At 57.7% G+C, this 20,959-nt stretch overlaps 1 protein-coding gene across 8 annotated transcripts in view; it reads left to right on the plus strand.

The window, feature by feature from the left end:
* Window positions 1-17,200, plus strand: part of ARHGEF7 (Rho guanine nucleotide exchange factor 7) — a 102,310-nt gene extending 85,110 nt beyond the window's left edge. For 3 of the 8 annotated variants that reach the window (XM_061435386.1, XM_061435389.1, XM_061435394.1), the window contains 7 exons: window positions 56-280; window positions 1,919-2,012; window positions 3,631-3,720; window positions 6,152-6,328; window positions 13,720-13,819; window positions 14,019-14,073; window positions 14,912-17,200. In XM_061435386.1, coding sequence (XP_061291370.1) covers window positions 56-280; window positions 1,919-2,012; window positions 3,631-3,720; window positions 6,152-6,328; window positions 13,720-13,819; window positions 14,019-14,073; window positions 14,912-15,034 — 864 coding nt within the window. In that variant the 3' untranslated portion in view covers window positions 15,035-17,200. Of the gene's footprint in view, window positions 1-55; window positions 281-1,918; window positions 2,013-3,630; window positions 3,721-6,151; window positions 6,329-6,682; window positions 8,971-13,719; window positions 13,820-14,018; window positions 14,074-14,911 lie in introns of those variants that run through there. The other 5 variants (XM_061435387.1, XM_061435393.1, XM_061435391.1 and 2 more) reach the window with 3 other exon arrangements.
* Window positions 17,201-20,959: the final 3,759 nt, after the last annotated feature.

Below are 20,959 nucleotides of genomic sequence, written 5' to 3' on the forward strand. Positions count from 1 at the left end.
GCTGGCCTTGGGTCCTCGGTGAACACGCTGTGCTCTCTCCCTCTGTCCCCGGCAGCTCCCCTCCCACTCCATCACCCCGTCCAGCAAGCATGCGGACAGCAAGCCCGCGCCACTGACACCCGCCTACCACACGCTGCCCCACCCCTCCCACCATGGCACTCCACACACCACCATCAACTGGGGGCCCCTGGAGCCTCCGAAGACCCCCAAGCCCTGGAGCCTGAGCTGCCTGCGACCTGCACCCCCCCTGCGGCCCTCGGCTGCCCTCTGCTACAAGGAGGTGAGCCCTAGTGAGTGTGGAAATGTGACAGCCCCGTGTTTGTATCTGTGATGTGGAGCCGATGAGCCTCTTCAGAATGGAAGGTTCTGCCTTCAATCCTTAGTTACGCTTCCTGTGCTCCAGGGTCCTGGGAGTCCTGGGGAGACCCATGCTGGGGTCCCCTCTGTGCTCATCACAGAGGGAGAGGGACAGGCTCGGGGCAGTGTTTGCGCTTTGAGGAAGCCGGTTGACAAGTGTGGTGATCACACATGCGAGCTTGAGTGTGAGCCGAGTTCAGTTACTCTAGTGTGGATGTGGCTATGAGTGGGGGGGTGTGGCTCATGTGGTGGGCGGGGTGGGGATGTGGGTGTGGCTGTGAGCATGGTGGGTGGGACAATGCGCTTGGTGGGCGGGGCCGGTTTGTGAGCCTGGTGAAGCACCTTTGCGCGGGTTTGCACCTCCACGAGGTGTCATTTGCCGAAGGACCTGGGGCAGACCCTGCCTCCATCCTTGCTGGAGGAATTTTAAGGTACATAGAAGAGCACAACATAAGTTACAGTTAATCCTTTATGGGTTTTGCTAGTGAACTTTGGTTCTTAGGACATGTATCTTCCTGGTGGCCCATTTTGGCATCCTCATTGCCTAGCTGAGTGTTGCAGGGTGTGGCCACGCCCTGCTGCGGGTTCATTACAGGGGAGGGGGAGTAGGGTAGAGGAGAGAGACGCTTGGCGGGTGTGGCCGTGGACATGTCCAGTGTGCTGAGCACACAGGCCGCCTGGTCACAGTGCAGGGGTCCTGGGGCAAGGCCGGCACTCGGCACCGCCTGCGGGCAGTGCTTCCGGGCCTCCCTCCGCCCCCGGTGCCCCAGGACACCGGCTGCATTCACTTCTTTGGGGACTTTTCACTTTGAGATTTGGAGAGATGCCTTTGGAACACAGGCTATTCTTTTGGTGCTTGTCAGCCTGATCCCTCCCATGGCCCTAGTCCCGTTCTCAGCCTCCGATTGGCCTCGGGAGGTTCACCAGCGGCGAATGTGACTCAGTGATGCAGAAGTTAGCCTTTCTGACATTCGTGTTCAGTATGTGCTTGACAGTCAAAACCTTGCCGGCCGCATGGGCTTGTTCTTGCTGTTCCTCCTGCCTCGCTGAGGGTCCAGATGTGTTGTGGACGGAGGGACGGACGCTGGGGCTGTGAACATAGCTCTGCCGGCGGAGGGGGGCGCCAGTGCTGCCCGTGGGCTGATTCTGCTCCATTTTCTTCTCCCTCGAGGCTTCGGATCCGTCCCTAAAGGAACTGTTTTCCCTCACCTTTCATTTAGAAATCGACGGTTTCCTCCTTTCTTTCTGGTTGGCTGCATCAGGGGGGGTCTGCCCCAGAGTGGGCAGCGCACGTGGCGCCCTGCCCAGGTGTCAGCCAGCTGCCCTCTCCTCCCCGCACCGCCGGCTGCCGCGCCTCCCTGGGGGTGGTCCCGGCGTCCCGGCGGGTCCAGGTGGAGGAGGGCCGTCAGAGCCTGTGCCTCAGGATGTCAGCGCTCCGCAGCTGGCAGAGCGCGGCCAGCGTGTGCGGGGCGGTCGCTGGAGTGTTCCTGGCTTCCCCCTCCACTGCGGCCGTGCCGCACTCCAGACTAGGGTCTGCCAGCCTTTTCCTCTCCTTCCCCAGGACCTGAGCAAGAGTCCCAAGACCATGAAGAAGCTGCTGCCCAAGCGCAAGCCGGAGAGGAAGCCCTCGGACGAGGAGTTCGCGCTGAGAAAAAGTGAGTGCCTGCGAGGACACACCTGGCTTCGGGGTGGGAGGCGGGGCCACGAGGGCGCGGAGGCGGGGCCTCGAGGGTGGGGGGCAGGGCTTTCCAGAGCCACAGAGGGGAGCCAGTGCCCAGCCTCAGGTCCGCTCTCGAGGACGTCAGAGCGGGGCAGCACAGCCCCCTCAGTGCCGGCTGCATTAGCGGCGCTGGCAGCATCCCCCGTGAGCGTGCCCTGCCGTGGACACTGACTCCCAGCGGATCCTTCAGGGAGTTAAACATTGTTCTCACAGAAGCCTGTTAAACGACTGGTCCAGTTGGTGACAGTTTCTTGGTGGCTCCTAAGCCCTCTGTGTGACGCTGACTCTTAGGAGGGAGCACCTGGCCTTCCTTGCGTGTGTCAATCTTAATATCATGAGATGCTGTCCAAGCATTTTTGGTACAGCTTATAAGTGGCTCAGTCCTCCATTCTTCCCATCTTTTAAAAATTAGTTGAGCCTTTAAGAATATATATCTAATATTCTAGAAAATATAGAAAAATTTAGAACAATAGCAGAATTTAACCATACAGCTGTATGAAGCACGCGGGGTGTGAGGGCAGCCTGGTACCAGCAGCGTCAGACGCTGCTGCTCCGCAGGCTCTGTCCTCCACCAGGTGGCCTCCGGGTGCAGGTGAGGCCAGTCTGGAGGGGCCCCAGCTCAGGCCAAGCTCTGGAGCCATGCCTGCACTCTTTGGGCTACACTCTGTGAATTTCCCAGATTAACTCTCTGGTGGGAATCTGTGGCTCAGGGAAGTGCTTGTAAATAGGGTCGAATGGCCTTTCAGGGGCTGTCCTGTCTTCACTGCGTCCCGCGTGTGGGTGCAGGAAGCTCCTTCTGATATCTGCATCCACACGGAGAATCATGGTTTCTGATTTTCTCAGGCGATACGTGAAAACACCATCCCTGGTTTTAATTTTCACTTCTTTTCTTGGTGACGAACATTTTTCTTTCTGTAATCTCTTGTGAATTGTTTCTGCTTCTTTTTTCATGTTCAGGATCGGGGGGGGGATACTCTTTTTCCTATGGATTAGTAAGACAATACATATGTATAAGTGTACATACATACACACACACAGACATATATATACCTGTGTATATATATGTGTGTGTGTGTGTGTGTATGTGTGTGTATATATATGTTTGGATATTAGCTCTTTGCCAGATATGCTGTAGATAAAAAGTACATAGAAGTAAACATCCTTTGGAATATAAATATTCTGTGAATATCGAGAAATGTTTCAGTTCAGATCAGTCACTCAGTTGTGTCCGACTCTTTGCGACTCCATGAATCGCAGCACGCCAGGCCTCCCTGTCCATCACCAACTCCCGGAGTTCACTGAGACTCACGTCCATCGAGTCAGTGATGCCATCCGGCCATCTCATCCTCTGTCGTCCCCTTCTCCTCCTGCCCCCAATCCCTCCCAGCATCAGAGTCTTTTCCAATGAGTCAAGTCTTTACATGAGGTGGCCAAAGTACTGGAGTTTATCTGGCGGCAAGTCCACGGGAGGGGCCGTCAGTTAGCACTGCTGGCGGAGTGGCTGGCCTGGCTGTGCTGGTGACTGGGTGGTGACGGCCATGTGTCCCTCGCAGGCACGGCTGCGCTGGAGGAGGATGCCCAGATCCTGAAGGTCATCGAGGCTTACTGCACCAGCGCCAAGACGCGGCAGACGCTCAACTCAAGTAAGTGCCGCGGAGCCCGCCGCCGCGCTGCTGCTTCGTTGTGCTAAGATCTCGCCCCGAAGGACACAGCTGCAGCTGTGCAGGCTCTCGGCGTGACCCCTAGCGAGGCTGCTTCTGCGGCCTGGCCCGCGTCCCTCAGTCGTGAGAAGGGGTCTGAGTGGTCAGTGACAACAGCCCCGCTGGGGAACCTTGGCGTGGAGGGAGCTGCCAGGTGTGGAAGTTCTGGGGCCTGGAGAGGACGGCTGTGATGGGCACTGCGACGCGCGCTCAGCTCGGTTGGTCAAGCTGCCTAAACCACTGGTGTGGAGGTGGTTTGAAGGAAGAGTTTCTTAGAGTTATTGTCAAAAACACAAGCCTAGAGTAAGAGTTGTTTTTGTTTCTGTTTTTTAATAGCAACTCACCGCCCCCCCCCCAAATGATTGCATTTAGAATTTTTGCTGTAGACACCAGTGAGTTTACTGGGTAAATTTCAGTACCTCTCAGTGTACCTGCATTTTATTTATAATGTCTTATGTGAAAAAATCTTAATCTGTTGTGTGAACAGGAAAAAAGTGGATTTTTTTTTTCCCCAAATTCCTGAGCATTTGAGAGTTGGAGTGCAGGGTGGATATAGTCAGGATGTGGTCTGTTCAGGAGAAGGGGCTGAGCTCCCCACCTCGGACTGGACGTTGCGGATCCCGGCGTGAAGGCCGGCCTTTATCAGACGTCGTGTTTCTGGTCCCGTCTCCGTCCCGACTCGTGAATCGCTCGCCACCTCATTTGTGCCGCCTGCGCTGTAAGCTGGTGGTTCCGAGCGGTGTCACGTCTGTTGTAAAAAAAAAACGCTGGAAAGAAAAGAAGAGGTGGAAAAAGGAGCTGCCGGGTGCTTTAACTTAGCTTTTGTTCAACGTGACTGCAGGCCTGAGGCTAGGGCCACCAGGATTAGCCCCTGGTACAGCTGCAGATGATCCGGAACCTTCCTTCTGGCTCGTAGTTTCCACGTCCTGCCGGTGATGTTGGGACGTCTGTTCTGCACCCCGTCTGGTGAGAACGCCTGTCCGTAGTGACCAGTGCCCAGAGCAGGTGAGGAAGAGCAGGGTGTGCGTGTGAAGGGAGTCTGCAGGTGACAGGGCTGGAGTCTGTGAGTGCAGACCGTCGTCCCTGAGGACAGGACAGCTTCCTATTTGAGACTGTATTTTGGGTGATAGGCTGTTTGTGCCTGTAGTTTTTTGGGTTTTGAGTTTGAGATTTTTTAAAAATTACTCATCTCCACATCAGCTGTATGAAGTGCAGCTTTAGCTTGGCCATCTCAGGTGCACGGGCCTAGTGGTGTGAGCTTTGTGTGTTCGTGTGGGCCTCATTCTGCCCCCGGGGACAGGGCCCTGGCGTGTGTAGGTCCCGCCACGTTGCCTGTATGTCCACTTCTGCCGTGCGGGCAGAGCACTGGACGTTGGCCAGCACAGTGGTTTTTGATTTTAGTCGATGTTACGGCCTAACCGCCCTGAGGCCCGGGACTGGCCTTCATTCAGGGTTGTCAGGAACAGGGGTCTCGGGAGTTGTGTCCTTCGTGCTGGCTGGGTGGTGCGCTGCGGAGCCTGGGGCCTGGCATGCAGGGCGGCTCTGTCCCCGTGGAGCAGAGATCGTGGGCGTGCGCACCCCGCCTTGGCTCAGTTGGGTGCGGCGCGCCTGGCCGCTGGACGCCCGCGTCGCCCACATGGCCTCAGTGTCACTGCCGCCCTCCCGGCCGGGCCCGCCGCTCGCGGCTCCCCTCGCGTCAGGGGGATGGTCAGCATGAGGGTTGATGGCGTCCGGCCAGACGTGTCTTCCCGCGCGACCACTGCCCTGGATGCGTGTGGGTGGGCACTCCTGGCTGGGCCTGCGTGCTCTGCAGGGTGGGGGAGCAGGGGCGGGGCCCGGGCCCGTGTCAGACCGTCTCTGTCCGAAGTTCTCGCAGTCGTTAAAGTTGCACAAGGTAAGTTTAGACCCCCATCGTTGAGGTGGTTTCTAGTCTGGCTAAAGAAGTGAGTCAGAATCCTGGGGAAGTGTTTTGCATTCAGTATATGCACGTTAACCACTTTACTTTTAAAATAGTGTCCTAAATGAGACTATTTGTTAATTGAATGCGCAGCGGAATTGGTTATTTTTCACATGTCTTTAGAATTTTCTTGTGATTGTGGGCTTAATTCGTAAAAGATTTCATAAATGAGGGCCTAATAGCAGTAAGCTTAAAAAGGAGCAGTTTGGAAATGGTATCGTGATATAGGATTATTTAAATAATCATCAGCCTAGCTGTGTTCTAAGGGTGGTGCTAATGAGTAAGTCAGTAGATGAAACCCAGCCGTAAATCAGGAGACGCGCGTGTTGCTGCCGTGTGGCTCTTCCTGCCGTCTTCCTGCTCGCCCCTCCTCTGCCTGCCCCTCCTCCCCGTCCCCCCCACCCCCACCCGTCTTAGCATGGCAAGGCACTGACCTGATGCATAATCACGTCTTGGCTGACGACGACCAGTCAAGTCTAGACTCCTTGGGTCGTCGCAGCAGCCTCTCCCGTGTGGAGCCTTCAGACTTCTCGGAAGACTCTGACTATGACAGTATATGGACAGCCCATAGTTACAGGATGGGTTCTACATCTCGTAAGAGCTGTTGCTCATATATCTCTCACCAGAACTAACGCACTTCTCAGCTTTTCTTAACGATGCTTGTTGTACCGCAGCCTGCTTTTCTTAGATGTTTTCTTGCTGTTTCTTGTCTCTTTTATGTGATATTTTAACAACTTTGGGGAGCGTTTCTGATATTTCCCATTGTACTTTGTGGGGCTTACTGGCCACGTGGAGTGTCCACTCAAGCGACTGACTGTTGAAAGCAGTGGTGTGTGCACACAGCAACACCGAGGGTCCTCTGTCCACGGGCAGCGGTGGTCTCACAGCTCCACGTGATATGGTTAGGGTTTTTATTCTCAGTGTAGCAACTGTCTTGTTTCTTTTTAGGTACAGCTGTATGAACGCTTTTGTATTTTATACTGAAACCACACAGGCTTGTGCTCTAAGTGCCAGCGACGTGGAGGAGCCTCTGGCCTCCGTACAGGGCCGCAATTGTGTGTGCGGGACGCGGCGGCCCGGTAGTTGTGGAGAGACGAGAAGAGCCCTGTCTCCAGAGCTGAGTCCAGACCGGACGGCCGAGTGCTCGGCTGCCCTGGGTGCCCGGGAGGAGCCTCCGTCAGCGCGGCGGGTGTGAGCTCCGGGCCTGCGCAGGCGCGCGAGGGGCACGTCCACACCCCGCAGACGGCCAGCTCCGGGCCCCGCTTCCCCGCAGGCCAGACTCCTGCACGTCACCCCCCAGGCTTCTGTTAGTTGGAGGAGTTTCTCTTAGAAGGCACTTGGCAAGCCGGTGCCCCTGAAGTGCAGGGCGGGAGTCCAGCCTCCGAGCGCGTAGGTCAGGCTGTGTGCGTACCCAGGAAGCCTGGCCGCCCTGACTCCCAGGTCCGAGCCCGCGGCCTCTGGGCACACTTGCTTGTTTTCAGATGCAGGGACACTCCCTTCACAGCCCCAGTGGAACATGGCCCTCACTCTCGGTTGTCAGGGCAATGCGAGTCCCCAGGAGTTTACCAAGGTGCCGTGTAGCACGCTTATGAGAAATCTCAGATCTGGGGGTGCCCCTGCTTCCCTGGGGTTTGTTGTGGGAGCTTCTCACTGCCCTCCCTTGGATTGGTTCCTGCTTCACGAAAAACTGACTGTGCCCCATGGCACGCGCTTGTGGCACCAGGGCACACGTGGTCCACGCTGGGCGGGAGGGCGAGGCCCCTCCCCTCACACTCAGCTGTGCGTTAGGGACGCCCGAAGCCAGCCTCGGAAAGCAAGATGCCGCGACAGTGGGGGTGGCGCCACTTCCCCGTGGGGCGGCTGTGGCGCTGTGCCCTCAGCGCCCGCCTCTGCCGGCACCAGGTGTGCAGGGTTCCCATCTTGTTTGCACGGAGTGGCCGTGAGCCGGTGCCCTGTGCCCCGTGCCCCATGCCCGGGCAGCTGGTCCCCTGTGCACGGTGCTGGTCCCTGCGGCCCTCCCGGGGTCCCGGCAGGGGCTGTGCTGGAGGGCCAGTGCCACAGGCAGGGGCTCGTTAGGAAAACCAGGAGTCGCACACGTCCGTCTGGCCCCGAGTGTCTACTGAACTGCTTAGGCCACCTGGAGAGTTCATATTTTTGTATCAGTTAGTGTAAATAAGAAAGTTGAGGAGCAGACTTTTAGAATTAGTCGGAGCCCAGTATTCATCCGTGGGAAAGAGGAGATTATATACCTTCAGCCAAGTAGCAAATGGAGTTATGGGAGAAGTACGGTCACTGCGAGGCTCACATGCTTTGTGTCGTGCAGTGAACTCAGAAGCGCCTGTTTTCCTGCACGTCACATCAGGCGACGTCACAGCTCTCCAGACGCTCACAGTGCAGGTCTTCTCTCTGCTCAGAGCTTGTGAGTGGGGCGGGCCGGGCTCGGAGCACGCGGGTTTGCAGGCTGTGTGCTCTGTGCGCCTGGGTTTCTCTTGAACGCCAAATGGGTTGTCCTGACATTGATGTTCCAAACACCAAAGTTTTCCTATTTCCCATAATTCCTCTTTGTGCCAATTAAAGCCATTTTGACAATGATTTTCTGTTGATTCTAACTAAGATCACTACAGAATGACCACCTGGCTGTCTGTCTGTCTGGGTTTATTCTGAAGTCTGGCACCATTTGCCCTTGTGACGTAGTTGGAAGTATTCGTACCACTGGCTTGAAAGCCATTCTCACGGGGCTGAGGCGAAGGAGTGCCATGGCCAGTGTTTCCACTTTTGCGGAACTTTAGTCGTGCTGAACCAGTACCTGTGTTTCTGCCATTCTGTAATATCTCTGTGTACAGTTAGTATTATAACGAAAGGGGGAAGAATCTGAGCTAGAAGGTAGGTTTAAGCCATTCCCAGACCCTTGGCCAGCGGCTCGAATGGTGTTCCCACTGAACTGATGCCACGAGTCTATGAGCTGTATCATGTGTTCTGCGTAAAACTGCCAAAACACAGGGGTGTGTATAGCGGTGAAGACCTTGGAGAAAGTCTGCGTGCTGTGCTCACTCTGTGAGCGGGAGGGCCGCTCTCCGGGGCGCCTGCCGCGCTGGACCCAGTCGGACGTGTACCTGAGTGTTCATTGTACAGTATGCATACTCCTGTTTGTGGCTGCATATGGCAATGAAGTGTTTGTTTTATATTCAAAAAGAAACGTCTGTTATGTACAGTTGAAATAAATTTTGCATTTGCTAGCCTCTGGCTTTTAATATCTGTTACATGGGGGGGTTGGGGTCGGGGAGCAGGATTTGCAGTTTACTGTGGTTTGGCTGTTTGGAACTAGCATGTTCCGCAGGACGGCGGGGCGGTGCTCTCCTCGTACCTGCCTCGGTGGCAAAGCCTGCACTTTCTCAGGGTAAAAATGTTCTAGATGATGCACGATGACTCTTCTCATGTTTATGTCATCTATTTCCCTCTAATTCTTTTTTTAAAGAAATTTTCGTTCACTGGGAGGTTTGTCTTCAGAAAGAAGAGTTCTCTCTTTTGGTGGAGTCAGGGGTGCGCATAAATGGAAAAAAGCCCACCCTTCAGTGTTTTTTTTCCGTAGACTAAGGTCTCAGGTTTTAAGTTTTTATTTGTAGAGTGCATGTCCAGCTGACCAGGAAAAGCAGGACAGGAGGGAAAGAACTGCCTGTGGCAGGTCTGGGACAGGCCAGGGTGCAGATGGTGCATGGGTGTGCATCCTTCTCTGAAGGGGGCCTTGTGTTTTTCTTTTGTGTTTTCCTAAGAAAAACGAATTGGAACCTTATCACAGCCAGAAATAACAGAGTGGCCTGATGGAGAGATCTTACTAAGTAGAATTTTTTAAATGTTCGCATTTTGTCTTATGCTGAAAGTTACTTCGGTTTCTGTGAGTTATAAGAAGTCATGTGAACCGTGCTGTAAAGGTACTCCACCCCTGGCCAGAGAAGCGGACGCTTGCTTCTGAAAGACCCTCCACGGTCTTCAGGGTCTCCAGGCAGCCGACCCCCAGCCCGGACCCACGTGCACAACGCAGCCCCTGGGTTTGGAACTGCAGGCCATCGGGGGTGCCACCGGGGGTGGCCTGCCAGCCATGACAGCGCCCGGGTCAAGGCCCTCTGCTTGCTGTCCGGGCAAGCCCTCTGTCCACGAGGTGGGGTGCTGCACCCGTCTGTGTTCTCAAGCTGAGCTCCACGGCCCCCTGGGGACCTGTGACAAACTCAGGGGACAGGTGCTCGGTGGGTCTCCAGCTTCCAGGTCACCCGTCCCAGGGAGTTCTCGGGTCCCCAGCGCCTGCTCCACCCCCAGCTGAGGGCGCAGAGCGACCCCTGCTGGCGGCAATGCTTGTCGGCCGGCGTTGGCCGGGTTTGCCCTGAGGAAAGACCCCTGTGCTGAGCCACAGCAAATCCACGCAGTGCGTGTGTGTGTACTCACAGACACGTGCAGGGTCGTGTGCTGGCTCACACTCCTCAGAATGTTAGCCAGAAAGCTGCAAAATGTTCCTCTTGATGATGGAGGAAGTATTCAGCACTCAGATTTAGGGAGTGCTGAATTCAGGTTAAATGGGTATTTTTGCTGGAAATCTTAAGCACTGTGAACCTCCAGGAAGTGGCTACAGCTTTCAGCATCTTCCACAGTGAGGCGCTGCAGAATCCTGGTGGTCTCCTGGAAACACAGAGCCTGTGTTGAGCACAGAGTTGGGGAGACACAGGCCCTGTGTGCTGGCGCCTCCGGGAGCACACGCTCCTGTGTCTCAGCCTCCGTGAGCACACGCTCCTGTGGCTCAGCCCCCAGTGGGGGCTTTCACAGTGGCAGCCATCTCTGAAGGCTCTGCCATGGAATTCTTTTTCCAGCCTAACTAATTCAGAGATTTGCTGTGATGCCTTTAAACATACTGAACTGATCTTGGAGAAAGCTTGTTAAATCTGCCTACTTTCTAGAGCTTTGTTCTTGTAGAAACAGTTGACTCACTTATAAGCTTGGCTGGAGAATATTCTTTTGTTGTTTTGCTGAAAGACTTGCAATTTTTTTTCAGTTGTTTCACAAGAGTATGTTCAAACTAGGCAGCCCGTGGAGCTCCGTGCAGGCTGAGGGGTAATCTCCACGCAACGCCTCCTGGCGCACCACGCACGGCCTCAGTGGCCTTCTCATGTCGGTGCGTTTCAGGAACCCAGCCACTGACACTCCTGTCCGTCACGTAGCCTTCTCCCGCTCTCGCGTGCTTTCAGCGCATTTGCCGAAATGCGAACGGGGTCCTTCTTGCACGTGCAGCTCTTGGATCAGGTCTCACAGTCACCTCACATCGTGGAGGGTGTGGTTACGAAGTCATCTGGCAGAAGATAGCTGTCAAAGTGGCCTCTGTGGAGGCGGTGGGCCTTGCTCTCTTTTTGCGGCTGATGGAGTTGAGGCTCCGAGCTTCGGTGTCAGGCTGGAGTTTCCCGAGGCCCGCAGCCCCAGCCCCTGCACAGCCCTGCTCCTCAGAGTGGACACCGCCGCCCCCTCCACCGCGCTCCTGTTCTGCGTATCATTGGAAGACTTCATTGCTGCCAACGCGCAATGTAAATAGGTTGCCTAGGCTTCGAAGCTAGAAGGTGGAAAAATAATTGAGAAACATAGAATTTAATCTTCCTAAAGCACTTACGTGAGAAAACACGTTCAGCCTGTGGTCTCATTAGCTAGTTCTGGTGCAGAAACATGTTACAGGCTGCCCGTGACCGGCCCACCCTAGTGGCCCTTGGCCCGACTGCGGCACACAGCTTCCGGGGCAGAGCAGGGAACAGTGAGGACCCCCGGGGGCGCCGGGGTCCCAAGTCACCCACCTGCTTCTGTTTACAGGGAAACCAAGCGGAGCCCTTTGCTCCCTGACGTGTGGTCCACACAGCAGAGTCCTTAGGAATACTTGCCTGTTTCCAGGGTAAATCGCACGCTCTCCCTCCTCCCAGCAGGAGCATGACCAACGCTGGCGCTGGTGTCGGAAGTCCGGGCACCTGGCCCTTCAGAGTCGTAGCCCAGCGGCCTCTGTGCCTCAGTCGTGTTTCCCGTGTGCGTTTCCTCCCTAAGCAGTACTTCTGCACGTGGCCCAGACATCCCAGAAGTGTGTGCTGAGAAAGGCCCGGAAGACAGCGTGGCCGCAGCCCCGCACAAGGCCCCTGGAGCCGGTCATCGCCGTCAGCAGGACGAAGCCTTTCAGGACGTGTCCCTCCCCGGGCCCAGGGTTTGGAGGACCTGAAAAGCCTGCAGGCCGGTCGCTGTGCCGGGCGGGGTGTGAGCTGGGCGCTGCCCGCCCCCGCCCTCCCTTGGAGCTGTCACTGCGGGACCCGCGTCTCGGTGTGAGCACAGAGTCACTAGTGGAGGGTCGTCTTGAACAGCAGCTGACAAGTTCACATACAGACGTGCTGTGGCACAGGAGCTCCTTCCGGCCGTGGCAGGGTTCCGAGCAGTCCCCGTGGTTATAACGCCGACGTCCTAGGCCATGTAGACGCCCTGCCTTGGCTGGTGTAGGAGACTCTCTGTCCGACGTTGGCGCTGTAAAGTGGTGCTGTCCCTCCCCGGGCCGGGCGGCCTCCTCCCTCTCAGGCCAGACGCTGTGGTTTAGCTTGGCCTTCCTGTCTGCAGGACGGGGCTGGAGCCGGGCTTTGTAGACGCCCACATGGCAGCCAGCGGGGGCACCCGGCCCAGTGAACCAGACCCTCCTCCCTGTCGCCGGCCTCCCCGGGAGTGAAGGGGGCGCTTGGTCCCCACGTCAGGAGCGTCGTGGGAGCCCCGTGTCAGCAGCGTCGACAGCCACCACGAGCCCTGTTCTTTCAGAGGAGGGAGAGCTTGCGGTAGATGAGATGCTGGTGGACCGTTAAGTCCCATCCTGAAAGCATGTGTTGTACCGAACGCTCCTGCCACGTGAGGATGCCTGGGGCCCTCGTCCAGTGTGACGGACCTTTGGGAAGGCGAACAGAGGGTCAAGCAGGGAAGACGAGGTCGGGCGCGCCGAAGCGCTGTCTCCGTGGTTAAAGCGTGTGCACCAAACAGCCAGGTGGATGGTATTGGCGAGAAAGCTGCGTTTATCACAGTGACCACCAGCAGGGGCCACGGTGGGTTGCGTCCTGCCTTGGATGTGCATCTGACGTCATTTTCAAAACGCGGAATGATGCACGTCAGTGCTGTGTAACTTTAGAAAGGTGGTTTTCTTCCCTGCACCCTTAAATGAGGTTTGATTCTCGTTAATTTCTGAAGAGCCTGTTTTGCAGTAATGGTTTCTCTGGCCACTGTCCTGGGTAAGCTTTTGTGCTGGGTCTTGGTTAAATGACATAAATATTCCTCTAATATTGTAAACAATGTTCCTCCTTTTGGTGGAAAAATGCTTATATTCCAGGGAATGTAAATACAGTTTTCATAAGATCAGTAATAAACTTTTTCTTAACCATGTGCTATATAACACTTTTAGCTGTTGCTCTGGAGTTAAATGTTTTAAGGACCAGTTCACTGACTTGATAAATATAGGAATATGTCTTCTGCGTGATCTGATGGTTCTTCCTAAGATTCTTGGAAAAAATGGCACAAAATTTGATTGATTTGAATATCCCCCAGTAGTTTATTTCCTCCAAAACGCCCAAGTCAATATGGTCAGAATCTTCAACTTTACTACGTGTTGAAAATTTTTAAAACATCCATAATCCAGATCCAAAAACTGAAGCTCAATAAATTGCAAAAAAAACACAAAAAACAAAAAAAACCCCGCTAACCTTTTCTTTGCCCTGTCGTGCTATGGGGCTTGAAGAAGGCTTGGCTTCAGTCTACAGAGGGAGAGGAAGTTGGTAAAGGTTACCCATCCCCATTTTATCTAGAGTATGTATTTCTTAACATACTGGAATTAACACCTGGAATTTAATATTAATAATCAAGTAGTGTTGTATAGTCAAGTTCTTTTAGTTCTGCCGTGGTATTTACCTGTGGGTTTCTTTCTTTTTTTTTTTTTTTAACGATGACAGGTTCACGCAAAGAATCTGCTCCGCAAGTTTTGCTTCCAGAAGAAGAGAAAATTATAGTTGAAGAGACTAAAAGTAATGGTCAGACAGTGATAGAAGAAAAGTAAGCTGTGTCTCAGTGTTTTAAAGTGTCTGTGGCGGGAGGGCTTCCTGGCTGAGGTCCATACCCCGTGCGTGGCGTCGGGCCTTGCTGGAGCTGGGCCCAGGTGTGCGGGCCGAGGAGGGCGGGCAGGGCGGGCGGCGGGCGCGGGACGAAGTGGGGTGCTCGCAACCCTCGCTCAGGGTGCCCCCTCTCTGTCTAGGAGTCTCGTCGACACTGTGTACGCACTAAAAGATGAAGTCCAGGAGCTACGACAGGTGCGTTGCCATCCATCTGTAATCATTTTAACGGGGCCGACGAGGAAACCACAGTGTTAGACCTGAAGCCAGCTGTCCATGAGTACCATGAGGCCAGCACGGGAGCCTCCTCCCGGGGACTGGGTCTCAGCAGCAGATCAGCAGGGGGTCTGGGAACCTGAGCGACAGGACGTGCGTCTTTAAGGCGACTTGTTAAGCATTCTCTCCACTGCCCTGGTGTTAGGTGCCAGCAGAGACTGTTCTCTGTCACCAGGTGTAGCGTGGTCCAGGTTCTTGAGAAGACCCGTCAAAAAGCCGGTTAGACTAGGCTGCCTCGCCAAGCAGGCGTGTGTGCGCGGCACTGTTTGTGCCAGTGGCTCCCGTGTGCGAGACTCAGCTCGCGGCCGGCCCGGGCTGGACGGACGGCAGGGGACCGGCCATGCACCCAGAGCTGCCCCCGGCCGGCTGCCTGCCATTCTGCCCGCCCAGGGGCCGCGCTGGCATTGGCCGTGGTGGGGGTGACGGGGCCCCTGACTCACCGGGCTCTGTGCCCCCTTCTTGGTGCCGTGGAGACTGTCGCGGGCGTGGGAGAGTGGGAGGGACTTGAGCCCTGCCTCGTTCCTTGCGGCCGCTCTCGCGCTCTGTTCTGTAGATTCTCTGGTTCACAGTGGTAAGCGGAGCGCCGGGCCTGCTCCATCTGCCAGGAGCTGCCCTGCGTCTGAGACCCTTGGGGGCCCCATCAGCCATGCCCCTGGCCGTGGTGCAGGGCGGGCTCCTTCAGCAGGGCCCCATCTCCTTGGGGAGGGGTCCCTTTTGGTGCCAATGGCGGTTAACCTCCTACGGTCTGCTTCACCCGCAGGACAACAAGAAGATGAAGAAGTCTCTGGAGGAGGAGCAGAGAGCCCGCAAAGACCTGGAGAAGCTGGTGAGGAAGGTTCTCAAGAACATGAACGACCCTGCTTGGGATGAGACGAACCTCTGAGGGGCGTCCTGGTGCTTCGTTAAGACCGGTTCCGAGACTGAGCCGGAGCCCCTCGACCCCCGCCCCTGACGCTCAGGCTGCGGGCGGGGCCGTGCGTGGAGACTGCAGCCAGGCGGCCGTGAGCTCCAGGCTGAGCCCAGACCGCGTCCCCCCCACACCCAGTACCTCGTTCTGCAGTAAGCGCGGTGACGGTGTCTGGACTTGCGGGCTCCGAGTGAACACGTGTCAATGTTAGGTGTGCGTTCCCTGTAAATGCCCCGTTCTGAACGCAGAGAGGTGGTTCCATCTGGGCTGACTGCTGGGCCGCAGGCCCTTTGCACTCAACCTCTCTGCTCCCGTGCCCTGGGGCTCACCGCTCGTGGGGACCATAGGCTGCAGACACATAGGTGTTTCTGGGGGTGCCTGCTGGGCTGCGGTGCTCCAGAAACACCGCCCGCTGTGTCTGCCTGTGGCTCACCTGCTTAGACCTGCAGGGGCCCCGTCTACCCTCCAGGCTCCCGGTCGAGCGGGGTCGCGGTCCACGTGCAGCACTGGGGCTGAACCCGGGGCCTGGCCTCAGCCCCGAACCCGGGAACCACGTCTGCTGCCCCTGGGCCCCGTGACAGCTGTGTGTACGCCCACCTCGTGTGAGCACGTGCATGGCGGAGGGTGCCTGGCTGGGGCTGGCCTGGTAACGGCCAGGTGCATGGTCCCGTCCTCCCAGAAGGAGCAGCTCCCTGAAGCCTGTAAATAAAGTGTGTTATTTATTGCACGTTGCTGCAGCCCGTGAGGACGCACTGCTGGGCGCAGGTGGCCTCTCTGCGTGAGGCCACTCTGACCCCAAAACCTGTCTTCCCGTCGGGCACGGGCAGGCCTTCTGTGCTCACTGAGGAGGCAGTGTCTGAACTGTTTATGCACAAATCAAGCAATAGAACACGCGAGACTCCCCAAGGAGTGGGGGTCAAGACCAGGCCCCCCACGCCAAGTCCAGATGGCCAGGGCCCGTAGGAGGGGCCCAGTCCTCGTGCCTAGAGCCCCGCCCGGGGTCCAGCCAGTTCACGGGACCTGCTCCTCCGCCCCGCTCTTCTGAAGAGGTCATTTGTAAAGTGAGATGAACTTGGAGAGGATAAGTGTCGTGTCCCTAAAAGCCCAAGCCCCAGCCCCTGGATCAGGGGCGTCTCAGAAATGCCTGTGTGGCATCAGACGCGACTGTGACATGCGCTCCTGTGTCTGCGTCGGCCGGACGCCCCTGAGCTGGAGCAGCTGCTCATCTGGGCGCCCGGTCCGCCTCGGCCCCGCCCTCAGCCTCCCCTGCTCGGGGGAGGCTGGGGCCTTGACGGCCTTGACCTTGTAATGGGAGCTGCCGGCTGCCTGTGCTTGCGTTTTGTTTTCTTGGTTAGCGGCAGGGCTGGGGAAGGTGGCCCTGGGAGTGTTTGGTGAGCCCCGTTCTCAAAGCAGGCCCTCTGGTGAGGCGTGAGACCTCGTGGTGGGAAACAATCCGATCGCGTGTGCTGGAGTTTGCTGTCTCAAGCGAATTCTCACTCAGGAACCACGTCCTCACCTGACTCTCCAGCACTTGCTGCGGGTGGTGCCGCCGCCCTCAGCCCGACGGGGCGCCCACAGAACCTGCCTTAACTGCTGACTTGAGCCTCGAGGGGGCACACATGTGTTCTCAGCCCTCCTCCCAAGGGGTGGCCGTTGACATGCTTGTGTGACGCATCCTTCCCGGGCCCCAGGGTTTTTACTAAGGTTTCTAGGGAGAAGAGACGATGCATCTGAGCAGTTCTTCCTACAGACCTGCCCTGTTGTCAGTGGACTGCCCCCGTGTCTTGGGGTACCCTCGAGGAGCTTGGGGTCCCAGGGGACGTCAGGAAGGGGCCGTCTGCCTGCTGGAGTCGCCTCTGCCCCACCTTCCACGGACGAGGAGACGGAGCCACGTCCTTGCCCGGGCGGGAGGGGACGGACCAGAGCTGTTGTGGAGGCGTGCTCTGCAGCAGGTTGAGCGATCCTCGCGGACTCCCCACGGGCCCCGGTGCCCACACCCGTGTTTCCGTAGGACGCGCAGGGCCCCCTTTCACAGCCGTGGGGGTGGTCCACGAACGACCCCCGGTGTCCTGGTCTTGACTACTCATGCTCTGTTGTAATTATTATTAAACTGACTATTTTTCTTATGTTACAAACACATCACTTCATTGGCTGTGGTTTTTTTTTTTTTTTGCATGTGTGTGTGTTACCTTTATCCTTCTGGATTTGTTTGGTTGGTTTTTTTTTTTTTTGTATTTTAAAATTCTGGTGTGAATTTTTGATGCTGGAAAATATCACATTTATGTTTAAAATCTAGAGTTTGGGAATATTTGAAGATAAGTTAGAAAACAAAGTCTGGGAAAAGGGCTTCCCAGGTGGCACTGGGGGTAAAGAACCTGCCTGCCGATGCAGGAGACGAAAGAGATGGAGGCTCCATCTGCGGGTCGGGGAGGTCCCCTGGAGGAGGGCACGGCAGCCCACTCCAGTGCTCTTGCCTGGAGAGTCCCGTGGACAGAGGAGCCTGGTGGGTATGGTCCATGGGGTCACAGAATCGGATACGACTGAAGCGATTTAGCACCCATGAAAAATGAGAACAAGTCTGGGGGAAGGAAATGGGAAGGAAAGACTGCCGTCTGGGGGCTGAAGGCTCTCACCCCAGGAGGTCCAGGTCGACCCCGTGTGGGGCTTGGTGGACGGCAGACGCCTTTCCTTGGACCCTGTGGGCCCCTCAGAGTCGCGTGGCAGGAGGAGGTGGCCTCGCCCTTCCCTCCACTCCGTCCTGCTGGAGGAGGCAGGTGTTTGGGGAGCAGCCAGGCCAGGTTGGGGGGCAGTGTTCCCAGGACGTCCGCCCCTCTCCCCTCACGGAGCTTCCGCCACAGAGGACGGAGCTGACGGCATGGGGGTCAGGGCCCGGGGCTCCGCGTTCGAGGACGTGTTCTGTCAGACGGCCCAGGCACCCCTGTCGTCATCTCTGGGTCAGACCTTAGGGAGGCACGTGGCGGTGCGTCTGCCCTTGGGAAGGCTTCCTCGAGTGCAGGTGGTGCCAACACGCCTCTGGCTCAGTTTAAAAATTTTTTTTTGTTTGGTCACGCCATGCTGTGTGCGGGCGCTTAGTTCCCTGACCAGGGATCGAACCCATCCCCCTGCATTTTGGGAGCATGGAGTCTTGGCCACTGGACCTCCAGGGACGACTGAGACGCCTTTTCCTCACACCGCTGGGCGCTGGTCTGGGCTCCGTCGGGGCTGCGGTCACCCCATTTAAGTTTCTGTCTTAGATGCAGTATTTAACTCGATTTTACTTGTGAACGAACATGGTTGGCACCGAAGTGGAAGAGGGGTGAAGTTGGGATGCCCCTGCGCCTGGCGCCCCTGCAGGAGTGGATGCTGGGGGGGTCCCTGTGGTCAGCCGTGGGACTGCTGTCCTGGGCTGGGAGGGTGGGGTGCACGAGGGCACCCAGGCCCCCACCTCTGACCCCCTGCCGTTGGGTTTGTCTTCTCCCGTAAGAGCCGGGTTAGAGTCTGCCAGAGTCTGAGGCTCCCTCCCCTGGTTCCTGTCCAGCAAAACGGATGACGGCGCTGGTTTCCTGAGGCCGCTGTGGCAGGGGCGGCGAACTGGGCGGGTTCTGACGGCAGAGCCTCATCTCAGGGTCCCAGGGCCTGAAAGCTGGAGCCCACGTGTCTGCGGCATGTCCCTCTGGAGGCCTGGCCCTGGGGGTCCGCTTCCAGCCCCCGTGGTGGCATGTCCCGGGGCCTCGGGCTCAGCCTCTGTTGGCATGAGTCCGTTTGTCCACTCTGGGCCCTCCTCCTGTGGTTCTGTTTCCTCTCCCTGGAGGGACGCCTGTCACATTGGGCTAGACTTCAAACCAACGGCGTCTGCAAAGGCCCAGCTTCAGTCGGGGGCGCGTGCACGGGTACTCGAGGTCAGGACTGGAATGGACTTTCCAGGAGATACCGTTCGACCTGTCCCCGGGGGATGTGGACTCAGCTCCAGCACTGGCCTGTCCCCTCGCTGGCCTGGGGCACCTCCCCTCGCAGAGGCCACCTGCATGTGGATAGGTTCCCAGCTACCCACCCTCCCCTCCCTGGCACTGACCAGGGAGGAGCGTCTTCTGTTTGAGAGAAGCCAGGGCGGCTCCCACGGTTCCCACGGGAAGACCTCTGGGTCCAGGACAGACCGCGTCTTCTTCTCGGCTAAAATCGCGTCACAAAGGAAAAGGCTCGGCCAATAACAGGAGATGCCAGCCCAGGCCCGCGTGAGCTCCCCGTGGACCCCTGCAGGCCGGCCTGGCCGGTCAGGAAAGTGGGCAACAGACCCTGGGATCCCCGGGCAGAGGGGGACGATGGTCTGTCTGCTCTTTTTGGGTCCTGCCAGCGCTGTGGTGACCCCGCCCCCCACCCCACCCGCCTGAGCCAGCACTTCGGCCCTGCCCTGGCAGTGTCTCCTGAGCGCCCTCACCTCCCCGGCTTCCCTGTGCTGACCCAGCCCTCGCACAGCCGCATGTGACCTCGCCCACTGCTTCCCGGGAAGCTGGTCCATCGGTGAACTTGAACCTGCTGCACGGTGGTGTGAAGTCAGTTCCCAGGAGGGTACCTGGCTGCCAGCACTCCTGGCAGCAGTGTGAACTGGCGTGGCCACTCTGGGGACAGCCCGGCCGCTCAGAACCTGAGCCTGGAGCCACTGCCTGACCCAGGGAGGCCGTGGCCGAGGGAGGTGGGAACCCACGTGCACACAAAACCCACACGTGGACGTCCACAGCGGTGTTACACGTAGCGGGCAAAGAAGTGGGACAGCCCGGATGTCCATCAGTGGACGGACGGATCAGCAGAAGGTCTGCCACGTGGAGGGCTGTCGGGCCGTGAAGGGGGTGGTCTGGCACCCATGCACCCTGGGTGCATCCTGAACGCGGCAGGTGGGAGACACCAGACCGAAGTCTGCGTGTTGTGAGATTCCATGGACGGGACGTGTCCAGAGGCAAATTTGGGCTTGGGGTGGCTTAGAGACCCCTCTGGGAGGGTGGGGGTGCCTGCTCATGGTGCCAGGGGTCTCCCTGGGTTGATGGCATGCTGTGGACCCTGGACCATACACTCCAGATGCCTGAGCTACACCCAGTGGATGGCAGCGTGGCCCTGGGCGCCACTGGACATAAGGGATTGCCTGGCCCCAGGCACTGCCGGATGCCCAGCCTGACCCTCCGAGCCCCTGGACGTGGGCTCATTGCTGGGCACCCAGCACGGGACAGTCTTGTGCCTGTGTGTGTATCATCACCTTGCTTTCAGGTGAGGAAAGCGGGGTGAGAGAGGCTGGGTCTCGTGGTCAGGGGGGCGGGGGAGCAAAGCCTCTTCATCTCACAAGAGCGGGGGCGAGCTCGGTGCTCCGCCAGGCGCTGGTCAAGGCGGTCCCGCCCCAGAGGCCCTGACCCGGCCCCGGCCGACCGACTGCCTGCTCCCCTCCCCGGGGCTCCCTGCGCCTCGTCACATCTGGCCCTGACCTCCAGTGACCTCAGCTTCCCTGGACTCGGCACCTGCTCCCCGCGGGCTGTGGCTCCCCGCGTGAGCCTCCCGTCCACCCTCGGCCTGCCTTCCTGCTCCCTCCTGTCCTCACCCGCTGGGCCGGAGCTGCTCTTTATCCTCCGACCGTTCCCTCCTCTCTGTCCTCCTCTGGGTCACCCTCCCCTCTGTCCCCCCCTCCCCTCGACACTGACACCCCCTCTCCCACCCGCACCCCCTGTTACCCACGCACCGAGGCCGCTCCATCCAGGGCCCGCCCTGCAGCTTCTTGGGGACCGCAGTCCCAGCCGGACTGCACCTGTGCTAGCCTGCCTGTCCACTCGGAGCCCAGGGCCCGCCCCTCCAGCCTGGTTTCCCCTCCTGCCAAGTCCTGTCGGGCTACCAGTCACCGACTGTAATTAAAACAACACGAAA

This window comes from Bos javanicus, chromosome 12 (genome assembly GCF_032452875.1).
Source record: "Bos javanicus breed banteng chromosome 12, ARS-OSU_banteng_1.0, whole genome shotgun sequence".
NCBI classification, from domain to species: Eukaryota; Metazoa; Chordata; class Mammalia; order Artiodactyla; family Bovidae; genus Bos; species Bos javanicus.